The sequence below is a fragment of the Brachyistius frenatus genome, unplaced genomic scaffold (assembly GCF_029030835.1).
Source record: "Brachyistius frenatus isolate BFR_SWC_R1_liver_20210118 unplaced genomic scaffold, ASM2903083v1 Contig_49, whole genome shotgun sequence".
Classification (NCBI taxonomy): Eukaryota; Metazoa; Chordata; class Actinopteri; family Embiotocidae; genus Brachyistius; species Brachyistius frenatus.
This window is the reverse complement of record NW_027210648.1, coordinates 1591566-1616583: the sequence shown is the minus strand read 5'-3', so window position 1 is coordinate 1616583 and position 25018 is coordinate 1591566. Positions and strand designations below refer to the sequence as shown.

Genomic DNA, 25018 nt, shown 5'->3' with positions numbered 1-25018 from the left:
TGTGAACTCCTCTCCCTGGAGCTGGGCCACAGCCAGGATTTAAGGAATGCTGAGTCCCGAGGATCACTCAGTTAGTCCACTAACAACCTTTTTTTATTATTTGACTCTTCTGATTTAATTTCTTCAGTGAACCGATTATCAGCTTTTTTAGGCTACGTGTTATTTTCCAACATGAAAGGTCTCCTAAAATTCAGATGGATAATCATCTATTATTTACTTTAGTTTACCCCCTTAATATTTGTGTATTTCTTCAGGTGTTTGAGGATTGATCATTAGATGAGGCACAAATTTGTCAAATTTATCTTTAATTCCCCAATAAAGAACCACCATTATTGAACCTTCCTCTCAGATTGCTGAAATTTCCATAAAATACATATCAAATAATCTTAAACCCAAAGCAAGCCTGACTACAAGTCTGATAAAAAATATAAAAGGTCAAGAATCATAATGCAAGCACACTTTAGAGGTGTGTTTTTTTTATATTGTATATACATATTTCCCAATCTGTAGGGGCTGAAAAGTCTTGTTACTTACAGCTCATTGTGTGCTTCACATAAAGTTAGTACATATTGCTATTACAGAAGATATTCTGCTGTTTATGGTGTCTACAATGCAGTCAAAAACTACCAACGAGACAAAATAAACCAAGAGGTCCGTAACTCGGTTGAATCAATATTGTCTCCACAGGACTGTGCTTCTATTTCTACTCCAGTGTGGGACATTAATGATTTGAACATTGGACTTGAGGCCTTGAGTCAGTCCTGAAGACAGTACAAGACAGTTATTATGCCTTATAAAAGTATCGATAAGACATTATTAATGTGGATTTCACAGAAAACTCTGCCTGTGAATTAATGACCTTCTGCATAATGCAGAACAAACTCACTGGTCAAATAAAGGTGTTGCTAAGCGACACAGATATGAGAGTTGAACTTTGGTTCAAGTATTTTACTAAGGCATCATGACTCAACCAACAACGCTGACAACAAGAGGTGTTCCAGTCAGAGTCACATGACTATGGGAAAAAAGAGGGGTGGACAAAATAATAGAAACGCCGGATAAAAAAAAAGAAATAAAGAAAAAGCACCTAAACTCTGAGGAAACTGAGGACAATGACAAAGGTAGTTGAAGAAACGAGTCATCTTAGGCAACATCAAAGCTGGAGGCTCTGTGGTAAATGATTCTACAAACAGGGACATGTTCCAAGAAACGAGTTCGTAGAGCAACTCGTTGAATAATACAGAGAAGCCCCCTCAAACCTGGGTTTTCCTTTCAAATTTGAACCTGAGTAAACCCTGAAGGATTGTGACAGCAGTCTGGTAATGACAATGTCCACTTACTCAACATGTCGTGCAGCTGCATTGCAATGCTGTCTACGATGACTGCTGCTGCTGCTGGTGAGGAAACTGTAGAAAAACTGTGCAGAACTGACACGGCCTCCTCAGACGGTGACGAACTGAAGCCGGATGTCGTCTACAGGCTCTACTGGAACCTGTGTGGAAATGTGACTTCACATCTCTGACGTAGAGCTGGTTATACACAGAAACAAAAGCCACCGCCTACAGGTTTAAAATAAATGCATTTTTGTCAGTATTGAAGTGTTTTTAAGCGTCATTTGTTTTTGCAGCAGCCCTGCAACAACAGCGTCCTTGTATGCTATCAATTATATCTGTGGCCAATATATATGCTATCAATTATATCTGTGGGGCCACAGATATAATTGATAGCATATAAGGACGAGGACTTTGTGAAGCGAGGGATTTAAGGATTCGGAACACATTCGATTTTACACAACTTTCCATTATGACATGGTGAAGAAGTGCAGTGTTTATGTGACATCAGCTTTAGCCTGAAGCTAAAGAAGCACAACAAAAGCAGCTCAAATAAAACAATGAAAATTAAGAATCCACAACAGCCGACTTGTGTTACATCCACATAGAAGCTTATTTGATAAAGCAGACACTCGAGCATTATTTACTGCAGCTAAATACCTTTTACTCGTTGGGCTTTTTCCCCCTGCGAGCCACAGTGCAGCGGGCATGTAACCGCAAAGGCTTCAATGCGGTCTGAAGCTCCACAGAATAAAAAGAAAAACATTTCTTTTACCAAACACTTGACTTCTGCTGTGGCTTTTGTGGTACAAAAACATTAAACTGATACACTGGATGCTTCTGATGAGAGAGAAAAAAACAACAACAGATGAAGTCGGCCTGCTATATTCAAAAGATCCCATTTAATTTGTGGATATTGGGGAAGCAGTTTACAACCTTATTTCAACATGCAGTGACCATAAAGACACATCACAAAGATGTTTAAAGGTGTAAGAATACCATTATAGACCAAGCTGGTTGGAAGTCGTGTGTTCACAGTGATTATTACTCACAACAGAAAAGGCTTGTGAGGTGTTCTGACGCAGAACAATCAAGCTTATAAAAAAAAAAAAAAAAAGGGGATTTGGGGAGGTTGTGATCGTGGAAATAAAATGTACAAAAGAAGAAGAAGAAGTCTGTGGCATTCAATTATAATGGTGTACAAAATTCAAACCAGATGTCATTTAAAAAAAACCAAACAACTGGTTTACAGGTAGCTTTGCAGTGCTGGTCATGTTCGAGCTGCGGCGTCCGCACGGCTGATCCACTCTGCAAACATAAAAACCAGGGCGTGACATCTCCGTTGAGTGTTGGCACGGTTATTTCGCCGGAAAGGAAACTCATCTGTGGCGCAGTTATTATTGTCGTCCAGAGGAAACAGTGCGCCGCGTGAAGAGGTCTCGGGAATCATCTCGACAAATCTGGTTTCCAAGCTGCCACTCGTACCAAGCGTGAGCTCACCACAGCACAGCGAATGTCTGAGAGGATGGTTACACGCTGGATCCTGTACATATGAAGCCCTTAAGTCTACGTTGGTACCTAAATCTTTCTGCTGTAGAGTTACTCTCATCCAAAACAAATCTACAATTTACGCTACGTTACAAAACTGTAGAAAATACTGTTCTTTAAAAAAAAAAAAAAAATTGTTCGATGGCACATTAATGTCCGTAAATGTCGATGTGTTGCGCGGATGAGGACGTCTCTCCATTGTGCCGGTCCTCTTGGTGGGAGGACAGAACTGTTATTGCCCCTTCAAGGTGCTTTCAAAGCACACGAAAACAATACTCAACAAAGAGTCCTTTTACTTTGCTATGTTGTAAAAAGGTAATTCAACTATATAAAAACTCCAAAAGAGCTGTACAAAATAAAATCATCAGGCTTTGAGTCTGCGCTTGAAGTCTGATAAGGCACAAATGTCAAAACATGTATTCCTTATGAACATCGTCCGCCAGCCTTTAGTCTTGCTGCTTTGGGAGGAAAAAAAAAAAAGAAGGAAAAAAGAAAAAGCTTTGTTTTTCACACGTAGGCGCCCAACGCTGCGTGGAACTCTGTGAGACACTGAACAAGCTGCTGAAACTTGGGCCTCTCCTCCGGGTCCAGAGCCCAGCAGCACGCCATCACTGCAAACCTGCAGCACAGGACACAAGAGACGGACAGAGATCAAATATCCATCCACAGGAAATCCAAGATGTTTTCTCTCTGTGTGTGTGTGTGTGAGACAAAAACTGGCTTCATACTGAGGGCATTGTATTCATCTGGTTTACACTCCATATGTTTATTCAGTCCACGCTGGATTGGACAGCTGTGCACAGCTGATATAAATGAGAGAGATATGATCATTTGTTTTATTCAGAGCATGCCTTTAATTGTTACAACTTCTAATATTTTGGAAAAGGAAGCCGTCCCCTCAACACTTATTGTACTTCCACGTAAACCGTGTTCCCTCATTTAACAGATCTCAGCCGATCAGTTTCTGTTTTCCTTTTCTTCCAAGAATCACGTACTCTAATTAGAATAGAAAAAAAACAACCGTTTTTGATCTATTAAAATGAAAAGTGGGTCCAAAGCATGTGTCATCAGCGTATTAGGACAATGCAATATTTATATGTATTAGCTACAGAAAAGACATTAAAAGGGGAGTGAAGTTATCTCTTTTCTTCGTTTTTTACTGCAGTAATTTTAACATATATGATAGATTTACTCTCACTGATCACTCATCTTAGTTGTACTACTTAAGCCTTGCTGTTACATCGAGGTTACAGTCAAATACCACAGATTGTTTTGGAAAAGGGAGGAAAGGCCTGAGTTTGTTTGTACAGATTGACAAAGATTCTAAAGTATTTTAAATTGAATAGATGTGAGTGAGCAGACATGCAGGTCGTCTTTGATGGTCGACAGACAAACAGGGTTTACTGGGACGTACAGCTGTGTATCATCAGCACGAGACTTTACTCGCTGGTTTTAGTCAATCAATACGTCACAAACTAATCCGCCAGATGGGCCGAACACTGCAGGTCTGCTATGAGCTGTAAAAAACCTCCATTACAAATATTAGTATTAATCAGATGTGCACGAGGAGACTGTTGCTGTTATTGTGATGAGAAGGAAACGCAGGAAAGCAAAGAATACGTAGAGAACGTGTTTTTACACCCGTGGAAGCATTTCTGAGATGCCAGAGGCAAAAATTGTATTCAGACATATCGTTTGTCCAGCGATGACATTTCTGAGTTATTGAATGAACTGAATGATGATTGACAGCCATCAACAAGGAGGAGCCACGAAATACCAGCAATGTCAAAACGACTCAGCATTTTGCCTCTGGGTCGTTCCAGCGTATCTCTGCTTGGATATCCCCCCCAGTCCCGTTATTCAGGTGAGCTGTCACAGGTCCTGAATGTGTCCCGCAGAATTCACAGGGAGCTTCATCAGGTTCACGAACACTATCGAGGCACTGAATGAAAAGTCACCTGCTCATCACAGAAAGATCTGGACCTGCTGATCGCTGTTTGTTGGAGGATCTCATCCACCGTCCCTCCAGTTTTATTATAAGACTTTTTTTTTCGCCTTTTTGTTTTTCCTACGGCATCGACTTCCTCGCTGGTAATCTCCTCTATAGCGTTTTGTTCTTGTTATATTTAAAGGTTATTTATGAATTCAATGGGATCAGATTTCCTTTTCCTTTTGCAGTCGTTCTGTTTTCCACTGCTGGAATCACTTTAACACACAAACCCCTCATTTAAAAACAGCGATTTGCACCTGATTTCAATGAAGCAATTACTTTTAGTAAATCCCCCGCATAACGGGTGCAAAAAAAATGTGCAAACTTTTGGAAGGAACACGAATTTAGTAGCCTTTATTTGAGATCTCAGTAAATTATGTGTGTGAAAATCAACTCACAGTTCATCTGGACAGTTGATAGGTTGTGCTATTCTGTACCCATCCTTCAGGTAAGCAGACATCTCGAACGGGTCGATGTCGACGTAGGGCGTCTGACCCAGAGTCATCAGCTCCCACAGCGTCACTCCGAAGGCCCACTGGGAACACACAGCGCACCACAAACACCGAGACCTACTGTTTAACATTCATGTTCATACAACATATTGTAACAATGATCACCACAAGCTGTTTTCTTTAACATGTGCTCTTTAAACAGGATAAACATGAGCAGCATTTCTACCCAGACTTTGGGAAACCAGCGGTGCCCACCAGCTTTCAAATACACAACGTTCCCATGTGAACAATGCAAGGAAATTATGTCCAAAAAATGATTTGGAGTATAAATCACTGCTGCATGTTTCTGTTGAGATACTGAGAGTATAAACAGCAGGGTGGTCGTTATGTTGGGGGAAACTAGGTTCAAGCTCCCATGTCCTTGTTTCTGTTCACTGTGACCTGTGAGGAGAAAACAGATGAAAACAACCATTTCCCTATTTGTGTGATGAAGTGTTACTCTCATTATTAACCTATAAATAAGGTCATTCCCAAAAATCAAAATGCTAACAGTAGGTTTTTGTCCCCGTGAGTGTTATTTGTGATGTTGGGAGTTGTGCTGGTTCTTATCTAAAGTAAAACTGGCAGCTCTTGCTAACCTGACCCTGACTCTCACAGAATGCACCGGATGCTCCGAGTTTGTGTTGTGTTGTGTTGGTGGGCCATCGGCTTCATCGAGGTGACACCGGCCTTTAAAAAGGAAGTGCAGGGAGTGATTAAAACCAGAGGTCAAGGTGACTGGAGGGCTTCTGGGAGGAAAAACGTGTTGTACAGTAACCCACCCTGTTCCCACATCAGGCCGCTGCCAACATTCCCAACGAAGCCTAAACATGCCAACAGTAACCGTCTTCCTGTCGCGCTCCGTCTCCGTGTGCGTAACCACCGACATAAACGGCGTAACGGTGATGCCGCGCGGCTCCAGCTACTTGTCCGGACTTCCCCGAGAGCTGAGCCGGCTCCTAACGGCAGGCCCGTGTTCAGACTATGTGTGCCGTGATTGCCATGAAGCGGCTGGACCGTAAGAGGAATGCGGGGGGGTAGGGTGGACATCTGGCTGGTGTCCGAGTGCCGTCTTTGAGGATCTGTTCAGCTTCCCGAGTGTCTCCGCCCGCTCTGCTATCCTGAGACAGGAAAGAGGGCAGAGGCAGAGACACACGGCGCTCAACGCTGGACCTCCCTTCCCTTTGACACCTCGACCGAGTGTCTCAGAATGGCTTGAATACAATCGGTGCTATTTCCTGATTCGCCTCCTCTTGTCTCCTGAAAATATAATATCTATTAATATCTCACTAGCGACAGGAAAAGTGACTTTAGTTCTTCTTTAGTGGTCATTACCCCACAGATACACGGTCACCTGGTTAAATGGAAACTTTGCTGATTTTCAACAAGCTTTCTTTCATTAGAATATGGGCACTACATGCAAATGTTCAACTTCCCTCCATGTTGCCTGCACTGAGAGCTCCTCGCTCATTTGCAGACAAAAGTCTGAAAGATGACATGATTTTTTTTGACAGCTCCAGTGATGTTACTAGATTCTTTTGTGTATGCAGCCTCCACAGAGAGTCAGATTAAAAGAGAAACACCTCCACTCTGCAAAATGAAAAGAGCCTGCCCGCCATGTTGTCTACTCATAACTGACAACCACTTGATGACCATGGCAGAGGGATGTTCCTGTACATCTGGAATAATACTGTTTTTATTTTGTAATGCTGGAATCAGACATTTGGGACTACTTCTGTGAGCCAGACTACAACGAGGAAGAATTAAGAGGCTGCGCCAGCTGAGTCAGGCACCAGCATGTGTCACGTTGTGCCAAAGCTTTGGACACGGGAGACTTATTACCCTGAAGAAATGTTTCATGAGCCCCAAAAACACACTCGGCACTGCACAGCGAGCCCAGTTTGATGAAAAGGCCATCTTTCCTGCAGAGATAAACCCCTTTAAGCTGCAAGAAATAAACCGTGTATGTGGTTCTGTCGTTCTTACCACGTCACTTGCACTAGAAAAGTCGTTGTTGAGCAAGCTTTCAAGGGCCATCCAGCGGACGGGCCGGTTCTCATTGTCCCCCAGACAGTGGTAATCCATGGGAAAAAGATCTCGAGCAAGGGCATTGTCTGTAATCTTCACCTGCATGTTGTCGTCAATGCTGTCGGTGGGGGGGGGACAAAAGAGCAAAGTCGGCGTCTTTATTTTTCATAGTAATTAAATTCCAAACCAAATCTTGTGAAAGCTGCAGGGGACAGCTGAGGACAGACCGACGGCAGCTCGGAGACGAACGGGGACACTTACACGCAGTTCCGAGCAGCGAGGTCTTTGTGGATGACCTCCCTACGAGCCAGGTAGCTCATTCCACATGCAATCTGGATGGCCATGTAAACCAGGTCTTGTTGCGAGATCGCCTGAAAGGAAATGGGGGGGGGGGGGGGAGAGGTGAGAGGGGGCAATGTGCATTTGAGAGAAAGGAAATAAAAGAGAGGAGGGAGCGGTGACAGGAGAGCACAGCTCTCACGTGAACTTTACGGTGGTGAAATTGGTGTTCCGTGTCAAATTGTTCTGGTTTCCTCAGAATTGGGACACAGTCTACTGCAGGTCATAGATGGGCGTTACATACTCTATAGATTACTTTGGTCTTTAGATACAAGAGTAAGGCTCATCAGCTGAAAAACAAGACTCTGGTGCCCGGGAAAGGGGTTCGCTTAAGAACATAAAACACCTTTTAAAGGTAGTCGGGGTGCATAATTATCAGAATGCTAATAAGAATAAACAATATCCAAAACTTTATTGAATAAAAATACAAATGAAATACATGTTTGCAGCATCGCTCTAGAAAAGGCAATGTTTGGTTTGTTGGCCCTCCAGCAGGTTCTTTGGTTTTACTGGACTTCCATGAAACTTGGTACAGACAACATGTCCCCCTCAGGATGAACTGCAATAACTGTGGAGACCCTTCAACTTGTCTTCAAGTACCAGCAGCTACTGAGTTACGCTGTTTAGCACATGCTCTGGCATGCTGAAGCTTTTTTTTCCCACCAACATGCTAAACTAACTCAAACGTGGTGAACATCAGGATGTTAGCATGCCGAGCGCCGCTGTGAGCTGCAAACATGGCCGTACACCCTCTCTCTTTGGTCCGCTGTAGCAAAACCACAGATTACGTTAGTTTTGAAATGTACGATCACATTATGAATATTGCTTCATAACTTTGTACACAACACAAGGAGGATCTGACGCACGAAGTCCCTTCCTCACAGGTTGGAGCGAGTCTGACATTAAAGAAAGTTGTTTGCTTTGCGCGTGGAGCTTCTGAAGGTCTTCCAGACAATAGCTCGGCCAGCAGGAGTGCCGGAGAAAATCCTCGGCAGTGCGCACAGAAAAGATCCCTGACTGTTAACAAAGTGCGGCAGCTCCTATGATGTAAATAAACATCCTGTAAAGCTGAAAATATCCTTCTGAAGAGCTTCTGAAGTGACAGCGGCATATATTAATGTGGGTATTTATAAGTTTTTGTGTCTGATCCAATTCAGTCAGAACAATCGCTGGCTCAGACACACAATGTTTTGGTTGCTGACAACTGAAATGAATTACTCCACAACATAGGAAAACAAGGTCTAACGCAACAGTGAAAACAGATAAGAACATATGAAGTAAACCACTCAAACAACAGCGAGCTGTGTGTAACCGTCAGCCGTCGCTGGAAGAGTGACAACTGTGGAAAAGGTCGACGCTCAACACTTCTCTCTCCTCACGGTTGCACCTTCCAAACCAGATGTTCACTTTCACAACGGCTTCCACACTGCAGTGTTGTGTTCACTCACTAGTGCGTTATCTCCCCTGCTCCCATACACTGCTGATTTATGGCCCCGTGTTTACTGCAACGGCACAACTTAATGACTGTGTCTCTGTCACCTTTTACTGCCAAAAGTACATAATGAAACTGTCGGGAAGGAAGGTGCTGGTGTGTTACCTGAAACTTTACAAAGGGGTTTTGATGAATGCAAATGGATGGCAAGCTTCGTCTTGTGGTTGCGAGTGTTTTGCTACATCTGTGGTGTGGAGCTGATTGATTGGTTGGATCTGCGCTGTGGCTTTGCCAAGCACTTCAAAGACTCCCCGGGGTTAACCTGTACAAAAGCCTGATTGTCTTTTACGTGGTGAATAAAAATCTCAGCCCTGAGCACCGGCTTCATGACTATATCAACAGTCCTTCTAATAACAGTGTAAACACTGCAGGTGTTACTTAGCGGTGATCGCCGCAAACACACAAAACCTCCTTTCAGGTGGAATCTGTCTTTTCTTCCAAGTTGAGGGGATTTATTGTAATAGCTTAATAAATGTCTCAATGCCACACGAGTTGAATCGGTGCATTTATCTTAATGGTATAACAAGTAGCTGAAAGCTCCAGAAGAAGTATCCTGAGATGAAGCCTCACCTGTGGGTTGTTGGCTTCTGCCAGCTTGCACTGCCGCAGGAACAGCTTGAGATTCCCCCAAGCCATGAAAGGCAGCAGCACCATGGGCTTCTCCCCCTCCTCTGTGCACACATGACTGATGGGCAGCAGATTTCTAGAGGTGGAGAGGAAACGGCGTGTGACAGATCGTATTTACAGCGCGCGTACATGTGTGGAGGCTCGCAGCATATCAAAAGGGTCTTCGGAAGACGGCCGGAGACGTTAACGGGGAACATCAAAATGAAGAAGAGGAAGTGTGAGAAAATCTTATCAATGCGCTGACCTCAAAAGGAGGAAAAAGGGAAAACGACAATACTTTCCACACAAAGAAAGTACAGTGAAGGTGCATTGCTGCTGTAAGTCTCGGGTCAAATCTGCTTTAAGAACGCTGCTGGAATCAAAAACAAATTCAGAGTTCGATATCAAAACAGAGACCACACGTTTAAAACGCGAACAACCGTCACATGGCAGAGCTCGAGCGCCACGTCGGCGTGCCAGCATTTTTTCTTCGTCTTGTGAATGTTTTTGGTTTTTTTAATTTTTAGTCGTTCTCTGATTTTTTTTTGGTGATTGTTCTGATCAAAGCTGCTCTGCAGCAGCTTCTGTTAAAGTTTTAAGAGACTTTTTTGCGTTACAATTACATTATTGTCAAAAATTGCAAGTCGAGGAAGAAAAAAAGGCAAATTATAAAAAAAAAACTAAATTATACCTTATAAAGAAAGAGTCATATTTAATGACTTCACAATAAGCAAAATGCACATCACATAAATAGCTGGAAACATTTTTAGTTCAGAATTTTAAGTATACAAAAAAAAAAATTCCTGAGTCATTAAAGTGTCGCAGCTAACAGTGACTGCATTACAGAGCACATTATATGCTACAACTTCAGTAGAAACAAGTGCTTAAAATGCTTTTGAAATTGAGCTCATGCTGCACGCACAAAAACAAAGTGCAATCTCTCAACTGTAAGGGTGTATGAAGTACAACTCAGGCTCCCTGTAATATTCTCCACCATCCTAATTTTCGAGGAGCCTCATTCTCAACCGTGAGGTTTTTGGGATGTTGAGATGAGAGGTTGAAGAGACTTGCTGACTGTAAACAAGGAGCTGTAGTTGTTGATAAGCCAAGTTTTTTTTTTTTTTTTGGAGGGTTTACTGTGTGCCATAATGCCTTCGGCAGTAGTTTGAACGATTAACTTTAATGTGGAGCGACTGCGGTAATTTTGCAAAATTGCAAGCTCCCGCAAATAATATGCAGGTTTTTGGATTTAATTTAATTACAGCAATTGCAGGATTTTGCGGAGGGACTGTTTTTTCTTTTTTTTATTCATTTGAAGGAGAACTCCCCCAAAACCCCAACAAACTGTGATGCGTGTTCTTCCACTCACCTGTGATGAAGTCCACGAAGTTTGCAGCTTTCTGTCAACATCATGGTCACCTGCACCTCGGAGGCATGATCTGAAGAAAAGAAACAGAATACCATTAAAAAAAAAAAAAAAAAACTGGAGTGACGAGTGACAGTTGAAACAGAAAGGAGACATTTTCTCTCTGATCCCATGTGGTGTTTGATTTTGATCTGTTTCATTGCGCCATTTGCCAACAGTCATTTGTAAAAGGAAACTTCAGAGGAAAACTGACTTTTGCCAGTTTTTAATCTGTGATTGCAGCTTTGCCATCGTCTGGTACTTATGGAAAGCCGTATTGTTTGCTTCCCCAAAGGCATATGAGGAGGAAGTCAAGAGTTTAACAAAGCCAAAACTGGCATGAGGATATTGTTGGGCGGGTGGTATGCACCCCTCCCTGAGTAAACATGAGAGAATGAAGAGGTCAGAAGGCAACTAGCAGAGAACGCTGACACATGCAGCAAACAAAGAACCTGAACGCCCCACATACGGGAACCCTTCACTGGCATGCAACCATCAGCACGAGTAAGACGTATGATTCATTTACTGTCATATCGGTTTGCTGGATTCAAGCCATATAGGCACATCTGCTGCAGCCATCAGAGAGGCACCTACTACTTCTAAAAGACAGTTTGGTTAACCATCATCGGGGCTCAATTACAAAATAATAAAAAAAAACCTCTGTTTGAGCCCGTTGACCTTCTTTGGCGTTACAATTATGTTTCAGGCCTGATGACGTTTATTGAGCATTCGAGTTTTCCTTCTTAAAAAAACACAGTGACAGTTTACATACACCTAAGTGACCAAGTTACAGTTGGCTTTTTCGTGTAAGCTGATTTCTGAACTGACATTTAAATGAGGAACTTGGTTTCTGTAGTCGGGGTATATCAGGAGAAAAGAAACCTGCTTTGACCAGGCACATTTCTGGATAGCAGCGATAAACACACTACGTGATATATCCTTTGATTTAACGAAAGTCTGCCAAACGTCAGACTAAAACAAATGTAATAAAAAGTGGCGCAAGTTGGTTTCCACTGCTACACATTCTGTCCGGTGCTGCATCAGGAAGCAGTGTTGTCTATTGATGTGTGTTGATGTGTGTTGATGTGTATTGATGTGTATTACTACACCATTGAGTCATGCTTAAAAAAGAAGTTGGGCGTAAAAAAGAAACCTTCGTCGATCTGCTGCTAAAGATTTGCAGTAATCCGGTTACTTGAGTGCATTTAAATGCAGATGAGTTGCTCATCGACAGCAGGGACAAACCTACAACATTTGACTTAATGACGTTTTCAGTACTTTTCCAAGTGTGCGTACAACTGTGTGTTATAGTGCGTACCTTTCACTGTCTTCACAAAGACCTGCTTCTCCTTACTGGGGTCCTTCTCGTCCAGCAGCACGCCGTGGAAGATGCGGCCAAACGTGCCTGTCAGAGACAAACCACAGGTTTTATCTGAGGAAAAGGGCAAGAGTAAAAAAAGCCAGAGGCATCGCTTTCAAAGATCCAAATGTCACTTCACTCACTGACCACCACGCCTGGCTGGTCCGTGGACACAAGTGGACATGCTGCCGTTTAAAATGCTTTGTCTCTAAATGGGTTTAGACAGTTTTGGCTTCTGTTTCACAGACAAAAGCCAAAAGAAGATCAGCTCAGCGGAGCCCAGGGGACCTTTCATCACTTAGAATGACTCTGAAATACATACGATGTGAAGGCTAAGTGAGCACGTTCATCATTTTCTTTGTCTAAACTGTCACCCCGTTGCTCCAGGACTTTTCTGAGGTGAAATGCCATTTCAGAACATAAACCATCAACATAAACTTAGATAAAAAAAAAAGAAAAGAAATCGGGAGCCCCAGGGCTGGCTGTGCCATATGTTTCAACAGGAAAGAGATGAAGCATAACAACAGGGTTAGTGTTTAAGTGTCCCTCCTGCTCCCGCCTTCTCAATCGAGCCTGTCTGGACCTGCTGCCTCCCAAAAACAGAACTCCACTCAAAGTTCACCGCTCTGAGACGCGGCCTTGAACAGCGAGTCTTGTAGTTGTTGTTTCACCTCCCATATTTTAAATATAAATATTATGTTAGAAGTCATTTTGTATGCAGGGCATGACGTATATATCTGACTGCTGTAAAATTGATTCACAAACACATTTATTTGCAAGTGTGTTTTCTTGCAGATGTGGAGAAGAATGATAACAGTTTCAGTACTTAGAACTGTGTAGCTACTTTGCATTATCTAGCATCAATATTTACATTCCGACATGTTTTCCGACTGACGTGAAAGAAGAGGAATGAAAGTGAAATCAAAACAACTTTAGCTGCACAAGGCAACATCATACGTTGGCTGTCCACGCTGGCATCTGTGTGAGGCTACACTGGGGTTGATATGGGCTAATGCTATCATGCTCACAGTGACAATGTCAATATGCTGAAACAGGGAAATTCCCCTTTTGGGACCCATGAATGTCTGCACAAAATCTAATGGCAATACATCAATCAGTGGTTGAGTTATTTCAGTCTGGATCCAAAGTGGTGGAGCGATTAATCAACACTGCCTGGCTTTAAAACAAATGATTGAATATTTTTTCCAGACTGACAACTTCAATTAGAGCTTTTGTTTGGTAGTTAGTCACATTGTAAAGTAAAACATCTCTGAACACAGAGTGCTGTCTGTGTTACATTGCTTAAACAGAGGAAGTGACTATAAACCATTGAAGGCCGTTAAGTGACATTTAAAAACAGAACACCCACACTTTTTTCCTCCATTGTGTAACTATTACATCATTCGCACCCACACTAAACCCCAGTGTGGGCAAACCTCCAGAAATTGAAGTACAGTCTTGTTCAGTACCATCAATCCGTGACGATGCTGAATTGTCTCCAAAAGTCCCCAGTGTCTAAAGCGAGACGACTGACAGAGCCAAACTGAAGCCCGAACAGTTGTTTGGCTTTGATACGAAGCCAAAGACGGATATTTAGAAACGTCAATATCTGGGGCTCTGTCGATATGTAATGTGCCTCAGCAGGAATGAATTTTGTGCTATTTGAGGATCTTAGCAGGGTTTTATTGACACTGATCTGATGAGGCATGCTGATACTTTGCAGGGAAAATAAACAACACTCGTGTTCATAGGGCACTGCTTCCTTTTTAGGTTTTGTGTCTCATTGTTGTTGTTTAAAAATCTAAGAATGAAAAATTAAAAAAAAGTACTTGACCCCAATTGTCCCTCAACTTTGTGTCCAGTCTGTCTTGTGTGAACTGTTTGTCTTTTCAGGCAGGAGTCTTTGCTAGATCTGAATTTTCTTTAGACAAATTTCAAAATGTCAATATCTAAGCTCATGAATCCTAACAGGTGTGAGAGGACTCGAGATTTACCAGGTGAAATTTAAGAGCTTTGAAGAACCTTTTAATACCACACAGCCTGCGATATAATACCTGTTCCATACCAGCCAAAGTAAATCCTTGAATTATGTATTATTATTATAATACCATAATTGTTCAGTACTTCCCAACAGTTTATAACAATAACAAGTCCTATCAAAGCAATCTGGACCCAGATAAGCAGCACACAATTGATGGATGGATTAAAAAAAAAAAACATAAAAATGTTATTCCCATGAAGTTTCTGTAAAAAATAACCCCTTGCCTATTATGAAATAAAAAGCTTCCCACCCGCTGTTACTCTCGGCTGACGCAACAAAAAAGGTTTGATCAGTCTACTGTTGGATTAGGCCAATCCCACCTCTGGTTTATAAATATATACAGTAATGTCTCCCGAGAGGCCACAGTTTTGTACCAAAACATAAGAAGCAACATCACAACCGACAGCAGGCGAGAAAATCTATTTAATATCAACCTTGTAAGGGTTTCAGAAGAGAGTAATGGATGTATGTGGCGTGGGGACAAAGCTGAGCCCAGTTGGAGGCTACTTAACTTAAATAATTTGATTATCGGTAGAAATGTTTACAGGCTCACGCTGAGAAGAAATACATGAAAATCAAAGGATTCAGCAGAATGTGGTCATTAAAAATGTGGGTATTTAATACATTTATTTAAAAAAGCTACAGTAACTGGATACAGGCTTAATCATTGAGTCCTACTGGCTGTTCCTCTATTTAGTTTGTGATAGCTACTGTCAGGCTGTCAGGGAGCCTCCACTCCTCAGTTCTGAAAATGTAACGTACTTTCAGTACAAAACTGATTTTTAACAGGAGTGTGTTAATATACAATCTTCTGTCTCCTGTTAGTAACTTCAATATTAAATTCATTCCCAACCTGTTTTTATATGATTGCTATAAGTATGTCTCTGTTTATTTTGAATGTGTAGTTTTTTTCTTTTATTTTGCATTTATTTATGCTGAATACTTTGTTTGGTGAAGATCTGCTGAGTAAACCTTCATTCTGACTCAACCTGCTAAATTTTTTTAATTGTTTGAATTTTGTCTTTGTCCGTTTTCATGTTTGTGTTGGTGGAAATAAAGAAAATCCTAAAAATAAAATGAATTATGTCTCATTCTTCTGAGCAATTTCAACTTCTCCAATGGATTTTTAGAGCAATCTTTAGAATGTAATTCTCACAAATTAGATAAGGCAAATACGCAAAAGAAACATAGACCCTCAAGATGTCTGTGTAAGTTTTATGTGACATGAGATGTTATTAATTTCAACCACTAAAAACCTCTCCATCATTTAAAACCACATCTCACATACAAAGAAGACTCCTCCACAAAGCAGGGGGAAGAAATGTTCACCACACGACGCAATCTGTGATCTTTGCTCTTCAAAGAAGTGCTGATCACACTCTCTGAATTTGTGTTCCACTTTTCTGTGAAACTCTTGAGGTAATGTCCACATTCTCCTGAAGAATACAAAAGTAAGTTAGGAGTTTCTGTTAGAGAAACAGAGAAACGGACAAAAGAGGAAAGAGAGCACGAGAGGTAAATACCTTCATGTAAGACATCTCGTAGTGTGACTCTCTCCCTTGAGATCGCTATGTCTTTCACTTTAGCTTTGGCCTCCATCAGAGTAACACTCCTCAGGTCATTCTTCTCTATGCGGAGAGATGGATAACCTGTAAGGACAGAAAAATACAAACATGATCCAAGTCTAAACAAAATTCCTTCAAAGTGATTGACAGGTCTTTTAACCCAGATTAACACCAGAGAATACCCTGGAGGCTTCTGCCTTGAATCACCTCTGACAGAGACCCGTTTCTTATTCAGGGGGAAGGTTTCTTCTAAAACATGAAAATTCTTCATTTGAATTCAAAGAATTCTGGTAATTACAGGAAACTGAGTCAGGAGGACGTAGACAGTAATTTACACATGTTGCATCAAAGCAACTTCATTCAAAGTCCTGTATTACAGCACTTCTGTTACATTACACCCCCCCCACACACACACACACACACACACCATTAGCTGCTGGCTGACTGAGGTAGGAGTTTGGACATACACACATACAGTACACAAAGTTGGCCACAGTGTCTGCACAGAGATGAACATCAAAAACACAACCTCTTTCTATCAACACTGCATGTGTACACAACATGTCAACGATGAGAGATAAGCCATTTGAACCTCTTGCTTCTGCTGCTGAACTGTGCACAGCTGCTCAGACAAACTCCACATAAACCAGAGAATGGAGAGAAAATACAGAATCACCTAGAGCTCCACTCAGCCAATCTGCCCCTCAGGAAACAGCAGCTTCCACTTCAACCGATTTGATTTAAATTCACTTTATTGTCAAAATAATCTTTCGAAATCTGTCTGGGATCTAAAGCAGTACACTGTTTTACATATATAGTAATCACATAACATTTAACCGAGCAGATGAAACAAATACTGTCACATCTATTACACTGGGTATTATAAATATGTAACTGCAGTGCATCAGTTTCATCACTTCTCTCTTTCACATTCAGAGCTTCATCACACAGGATCACTGAAACCTGTTTTGAACTCTGATTTAACAGTTTGACAGACAAAGAGTTCAGTGGAGTTTGTGGGACTCTAAATCTTCTGAAAGCTGATAATCTTCAATAAAATATAAGAAATGTTAGATGTAATATTACCCACCAGAGAAAACTTCACTCAAACATCTGACTCAGTCTTACAGCAGATACGCAGCAGTCTAATTTTTAAGCTGAACAGAGACAGCTGAACCGACAACTGAGTCCATACTGCATAACACTGTATTATAAACTGCAAAAACACAAACAGGATCTTCTGCTTGTTTGCTCCAAATGACCTTCGTCTACTAAGAATATAAATGTTGTTGTACCTTACTACAAATATAGTCTACATGTTTACTCCAGGCTAAAGCAGCCTTCACATAAATAACCAAATATTTACAGAGGGAAACTTCTTAAATTATTGTGTTGTGGACAGAAACTAGCGGAGGACACGAGTCCACTGGAAGACCAAACAACATTTCTTATGTCTTCTTTGCATTAATGGTAAATGGTCTGTACTTGTATAGCGCTTTATCACCTTTTGGTCTCCAAGCGCTTCAACATGGTTTTCCCATTCACACACTAATGAGACAGATCACCATGCAAGGTGCTGCCATCAGGAGAACATTCACACACCGATGGTACAACATCAGGAGCAACTTAGGGTTCAGTGTCTTGCTCAAGGACACTTAGGCATGTGGACAGGAGGAGCTGGGAATTGAACCACCAACCTTCCGATTAGTGTTCAACTCACTCTACCGTCTGAGCCATAGCCTCATTAATAATGAGTGTATTCATTTTACACCACCTCCACTAATCTCTCTGAACAATACTGAAGAATATGGATCATGTTCAGGGCCTAACAAAGACATGTGTCAGTTTTACAATCATTTGTATGGAGTGTAAAGAGTGGCGGTCAGTTCCCAGAACCTTGGGGTGCTCCTCTGTTAGTAACAACAGAAGTTGAATATGTCAGATTAACTGAGGAATGAGTAGAACCACAAAATCAGATGAAGATGAACCTCTACGTGAACCATAATGCAGATCCAAAATCTAAGAAGAGAGCCTGAGCTGTAGTTTTAGGCTGGTCTAAATGCTTCAGTGTTCGGTATATCAGAGGTAAAACTGCTACGATCCTGCTTTTATGCAGTCTGGCAAGAGTTCGGTCCAGATCACACTTTAACTCCAAGATGATACTTGAAAAAAAGAGATGAAAAGACTCAAACAGATCCAAGTGAAAAGATGCAGACGTGTTGTAAGCGTAAAGATGAAAAGGTTTAAATCTCTACTGTGGCATGTGAACGGTGTTGTACAATGCTGCCCCCTAGAGGTTAAATTATGAGCACCCTTTATTTTGAACAGAACTTGTAAATTAACAAACTTTGAGACACAGCAGAGAACAATAATCCACACCACAGCTGTACATAGTACATGCTATAGTACACAAGAAGTCAAACTATGTAAGCATGCATAGGCATGGTAGAGTGGGTTGAACACTAATCAGAAGGTTGGTGGTTCGATCCCCAGCTCCTCCTGTCCACATGCCTAAGTGTCCTTGAGCAAGACACTGAACCCTAAGTTGCTACCGATGTTGTACCATCGGTGTGTGAATGTTCTCCTGCCGGCAGCACCTTGCATGGTGATCTGTCTCATTAGTGTGTGAATGGGTGAATGGGAAAACCATGTTAAAGCGCTTTGAGACCAAAAGGTGATAAAGCGCTATACAAGTACAGACCATTTACTTAACTGAAATGACACAATACTTTATAAAATACGACGACTTTGGAATTATTAATTTATTATGAATTAAAACATGTTTCCAAAACAAACGGTTATGCATCTGAATGAATTCTCTTATGAAGGTGTTCCGGCAGCTGACAGACAATCAGTTTTCATCTTCTTCCAGCTGCGAGGAGCTCTACCATTTTTTTGGTGCATTGTATTTTGAAATAATAATGTCCTTTAATATACATTATCAATACTTGTTTAGAATTAGTTTATATTATTAATTCTTTCTTTTCAATGAATTAATGCCCTGGTGCTTTTAATATTAACTCTGTACTCTCTCAGTTTGCGTGATTATTGGTCAATATAACCAACAGCAGAGAAGCCTAAATGATCCTGTGCTGTAGTTGTTGGCAGGTCTCTGACAGGATATCCTGAAGAACAGTGTTATCAACGATTTGAGTCACACAAACTAATTTGGAGTAAAGGATGTGATCAAAATAGTGTTTTCAATAACTATAAAGATGATTGATGATCACATCTGAACTGAAACACACAGCGTCTGTATTCGTCTTAGACTGGTAATAGTAGGGCTGCCATCAATAAATGGGACTCTGCATTGATTCATTTGTCAGTTCTTTTTACAGAGTAATAAACATGATTATGGTTAGTGTGTAAAATAAAATAACAAAAATAAAATGTGCCAATTTCATGTTTTCAGACCCAAAAGTGACAACTTTACTCTACTTGTTTAAAAATTCAGTCTACAAAGACCTAAAACGGAGAACAGCAGCAAATCCTCACAGCCAGGAAGCTGCTGCCAGAGAATGTAAATGACTCATCAGTTAAAATTGTTGAATATTAATTTTATGTGGACACTAAAATAAGTATCTGTGTAATTTACAACACAAACAGACAGAGAATGTTAGTACAGAGCAGGTGAGAAGCGTAGGCCGGGATACTGAGGCTTGAATCAGCCACCAAGAGGGAAGGAAGCCTGAATTTCTATAAGGAGGTACTTTTGTCTTGATGCTCACAGTGCTTTAACTGCAAGCAGGGACTGAAGGTAGATAAATATAACGATACAGTGTTAACTTCAGACCAAGCAGTGTTAACTTCAGAAGATATGGATAAAATATGGTTGAAGTGGTTAATGTGTGACAACAAAATCGTACCGAAGAGCACTGAGACCTAAGAAGTCTCTCAGAGCTTCACTGGAACTTACTTTTGGTTTCATGAGGGGGAGCACCGGGGTTTTGGAAGGAGGAGGCAGCAAGCTGGAGTATGGGTGCAGAACCAGGGTGATTGTCTGATGACCAGAGACAGGTGGGGAGTGGAGGGTGGGAGAAAGTGAGAAAGAGGTGGTTTAATGGAAAGTGCACACTAGTCACAACATGACCTGAATGAATGAAAGGATGTCGAACTCTTACTGCAACTTTTCAGCTCGTACACAAAACACAGGCATGCTTGAGAGTCGGATGGCGGTTCAAACAATCACATTCAGTGACACATTAGACCAAAGGAAAAGGCAAGTGGTCAAACAGGATGCACAGAGCGTGAGATGTGAGTTGTATCCACAAGAGGGCAGTAATGGATCATACATTGACAATAAGACAAACACAGCTGCTGTACTTTTCCAGTGGGTTTTAAAATGACAAGATCTCCATAATGAAAAAGATCATCATCATCATCATCATCATCATTTTCTTTGCACAGATACATCACCATACACAATATGAACAGCTGCCTGTCAACCAAACTGCATGCAGCATCTAACTGATTGTCTGAGTAAAGCCTGTGGATTACTGACATCAACATTTCTTTTTTTTTTAAATTTATTTATTTTGGTTTTTTTAAACTTACGAACTGATCATTAATTATTTTATCTAAAAATGTTGCAAGGGTAAAAATCATGATGATTTTCCCTCTATGATGGCAGCATTCATCTTCAGGTGAGAATGTTTCAGTTTGTAAGATCCTGGACACTGAATGTGCATTATATATATATATATATATATATATATATATATATTTTTTTTAAAGACAGCCTTACCTCCTTTACCTTGCCATCATTTACATTAGCATTTTAATATATATATTTTTTCTGTTTGTTATGTAATTTTGATGCTCTAGGCATGAGCTCAAAAAGCGGCTGTCTGCCACCAGCAGAGACTACAGGAAGTTACTGCCCGCAGGCAGGAAATAGTTTGGCACATGAGCCCCTGTTAAAAGTAAAATTGTCATTTTAGCACTTTTTGTACACATTACACAAACGAGGTGCTAATTAGTTAGCTTTAGGGGAGAGGGTTAGCACATTTTGTTCCTGTTAGACACAGCCAGACTGGCTGTATTCCTGCATCCAGTATTTAGGCTAATAGGCTGCTGGCTGTAGTGTTATATTTTACAGACATAAGAGTGGTATCATCTTCTGATCTGACTCCATAAAAAGACCACGACTGTTGTTGGCACAAAGTAAACATCAAGAGGATGCAATTGTATTGTTTAACTGGTTTACAACATACAACAGATACCAAGGTGTACAATGTTCAAATATAGAAAAAAGTTAAATGGATTTGAAGAGTGCAGGAAAAGAGCCTTCAGACTAATAAAGCAATACTCAATATAAGAAACGTCTTTATCTGACGTCTAGAAATTGTTGTATAGCAACACTAAATCTCATTTTAAATTTGCTGCCCTGAGAAACTGCTCAGTGCAACAACAAAAAAAAAGCACGTCAGATCATTTTCACTTCAAAGAGTTACCCATAATTACAGTAGGTGCCAACCAGGAGACCAAGGGCTGGGTGAGTAATAGCACTGCTACCTGACACCATCAACAACACAGAGGAGATGAGATTCACTTACTGCTTATGAAACTGACAGACTGGTAAAAGGTGACAGAGAGTGAGTTCTAATGCTCCTAATGCAGCCCTGACGTACACAGGTATAATCTTCAGACTTCACACTTACTGTAACGCTGTTACCGTCTTATCTGCCTTTTCCCACCACGTTTTATATTTACATCAATTCAGAGTTGTTCAGTGCCAGTTCCAATATAACAGACTGCTTTCTCTCCTCTAACTGCTGCCTGCCTGCTGTTTACACATCGCTCACACAGTAATGGGTCACAAGGGTGGTAGTAACAAAAAGAAAGACCCCATCATTGCAGGAACTGTGTGCTTCATTACAATCTTATGAAACCAGTTAAGCTAATTAGGTCACTCAGTGGATTATTGCATTTGGACAAGCATGCGCATTTAGAGATGCCAGTGCGAGAAAAGACAAAAGATGACGGCACACCGAATCACTGGATGGACTTTAAAGAATAATCTGCTATGAGTGTTTTGTTTTTTAAAATGAAGCTTAAATTCTTGTTGTATCTTGTAGCAGAGGAGCCTGAAGGATGTGTTTGTTTACTGTTATAGTGGGGAGAGGTAATAAGATGTCTTACTGGTGACCGGGGTTGCGTTGTTCGGAGTGTCGGCCCTCAGGTACTGCGTGGTCTGGGTGGACGGCTGAGAAAGGCCCTGCGAGCTTCCACTGTCACTCACACTGAAACACACACAGGAACAACATGAGGTCGTTATGTGAAGGTACACACATCAGGCTGCACCATCTATTAGTTTAATACATGATATCGTTCCTAAAATTTAATTACTATGTAGTTTTAAACAAGTGATTGAAGACCTTGTAAATGGATTCTTAAACTTGCACTATTTGTGTAACGTAGAAAAAGAATTAAATATCTAATTTCTCCATTTTCATTGATTCAAACTGTAATCATTGGGAAATAGAACTGAAACTCTTTGCAGTTTACTTCATTTTAAAAGCACTTTTTTTTTTGTATCAAACTTCAGGTCAGATGAAATGGCCATGTTCCATTCACTCTCTTACAGTCTTCACTCTTAAAAGGGTCATTTACATACGAGCCAGTATAAACAGTTGGTTTTAATTTGGTGATGCGTGAACCAAGGCTTAAAAACACGTTCTAACTAGGCTAATTTTGATCTCACAAACAGCTCATTCAATTGAATTGCTGCTCTCCATTATGAAAGTATAATAATTTATAAATATCAGTTTGTGCTACTCAGAAACCTCAGTGATAAAAACAAATCAAGTGACAACATTTGACTCCACAATGTTAGAGCTCGTGCAATTTTCTGCAACTAACAAACATAACAGCAACTATATGTAGGGAAAATATGTCAGATGTTTTTCCACGACATGCTATCAATCTTTGGACAATTTAAATTGGCCATTGTCCTGACGGCCAACCTCTGCTGATTTGATTTCTCACGGAAACATCTGATGGCCTGTGCAGCTGCTTACGTCCATCTGGTATGGAGATCACAGACTCTGAACAACAGGAGAGCTCAAGAGCAGGTTTTAACTTGATATACAGTAATCCTCTCTCACCTATTTCTGTTGGTCTTTGAACTGCCCCATTCTGCAGAAATACTAACGTGGCTTCAACAGGTGACAGATACAAGACTGTAACTCTACTGGTTTTCACCAACTATCAGTGTAACACAGAGTACTTCACTTTACTGATATATAACAATGAATGTGGTTCCTTTTGAACCAGGACAAACCTGTCCTCCATCTCCACTCTCTTCATGCTGTGCAGGTGCAGGATGGCCAGGATGATGGCCACAAGGAAGATGACAATGCAGCAGACGCTCACGCTTATATAAAACACCTGGGTGGAGGTGGTGGGGGTGGTCACACCGTCTACTGACAGAAACAAGACACACGTGAACAATCAGACAAAGGAGCAACTTGGAAAAATGGACATCATTGTACACATAATACCATCATCATTGCAAAAAGCGCCCACAGTTTGCTACAAGCAGAGAAAAAAATATGAGGGAAGGCAAATGGATAAAGAGGTGAGTGAAAGAGAAAGGGGGAGAGAAACTATTAGTGCACCGATGGCTCCACTTAGAGTTAATGGAGGCTCGGGATGATGGAGGCTGCTCCCGGGGATCCAATGTCTGAGAGCTTTTCTCATCACCTCTCTAAAAGCCTCACAGGGCCCCAGGTTCCTCAGGCCTACCCAAGCAGAAGGGAGACAACCCACTAATGGCACTTTGCTACTGGGGCTCACAAAGAGTCTGACTAAAACCCACTAGTAGAGGGAAAACCACTCCAGGGGGTGCGTGTGCGTGTGCGTGTATGTGTGTATGTGGGGGGGGGGGGCTGACAGAGTGCTCTTCAATACGAGAATGAATTCTTCTCTTTGAAATCATTTGTTTGTTTACGGAAAGCCTGACTATAAGGGACAGCGATCGGTCCGATGCCACCTGTGATAAGACAATACACGGAGCTGGTAGAGGTGGAAAAGTAGAGCAGAATGTGGGGGTCAGATTACTTACAGTCTGGCCGTGGAAGAAGAGTGTTGTTGTTGAGAGGAGTGGGGATCTTTTGGTCATTATCTGTTTCTGTTCACAAAGAAGGAAAGAGAATTACATCAACTCCAGTCAATGTTTAAGTCCTGTCAGTCCTCATTTATACACCTATGAAAGTCAGAGCAAAACCTAATACTGAAAGAGAAAAGCTGGTGCATTTAGTAAAAGCCCAGAAATACTGTTTTACTTTTAGTCTTCTCTGACCACACAGACCAGTGAAATAAAGAGCCTTGAATTTTCTACCACATCTCATGAACTTCCAAAGATAAAGTAATTTAGTCCAATGCCACAATGAAAAGCAATGGCCTGGTGTGAGATGCAATGTTTACATACAACATGACAACTCAATTGAATTGAATTGAATTGAATTGAATTGAACATGACAACGACACAGAAAATGTGGTTGGAAGATAAGTTAAAATGTTGTTCTGTGTAATTTAAAGAACAAAAAGAGCCTGTCTCGTATGTAGTGAGGATGTGGTTAGAACTTTTTTCAGATTTTTCAGGAAGTAAATGCAATTTAAGTATCAAACATTAGAGAATGTCATAGAAAAGAAGTGATGAATGATCAGTATATAACTGTTATTTAAATGTATAACAACATTAAACCTACAAAATCAACAGTGAGGACCGTTCTTTACTAGTCAGCAACATCCAGTATTATGAAATAGTGTTTAAGGTTGCCTTCCTAAAAAGCATTTTGAGTCCCTTGAAAAGTTGCAGT

The 25018-nt window shown here is 41.1% G+C and overlaps 1 protein-coding gene across 3 annotated transcripts in view; it reads right to left on the bottom strand.

Moving 5' to 3' along the window:
• Positions 1-2214: 2214 nt before the first annotated feature.
• The window catches only part of ryk (receptor like tyrosine kinase), a 40033-nt gene continuing 17229 nt past the window's right edge, over positions 2215-25018 (bottom strand). Inside the window, exons 5-16 of one of the 3 annotated variants that reach the window (XM_069704044.1) lie at positions 24262-24327; positions 23479-23620; positions 22338-22438; positions 20113-20196; positions 16155-16280; positions 12549-12635; positions 11195-11264; positions 9790-9922; positions 7650-7759; positions 7347-7506; positions 5268-5404; positions 2215-3498 (exon numbers count right to left, since the gene is read on the bottom strand). In XM_069704044.1, coding sequence (XP_069560145.1) covers positions 3387-3498; positions 5268-5404; positions 7347-7506; positions 7650-7759; positions 9790-9922; positions 11195-11264; positions 12549-12635; positions 16155-16280; positions 20113-20196; positions 22338-22438; positions 23479-23620; positions 24262-24327 — 1328 coding nt within the window. In that variant the 3' untranslated portion in view covers positions 2215-3386. The remainder of the gene's footprint in view (positions 3499-5267; positions 5405-7346; positions 7507-7649; positions 7760-9789; positions 9923-11194; positions 11265-12548; positions 12636-16154; positions 16281-20112; positions 20197-22337; positions 22439-23478; positions 23621-24261; positions 24328-25018) is intronic. The other 2 variants (XM_069704045.1, XM_069704046.1) reach the window with 2 other exon arrangements.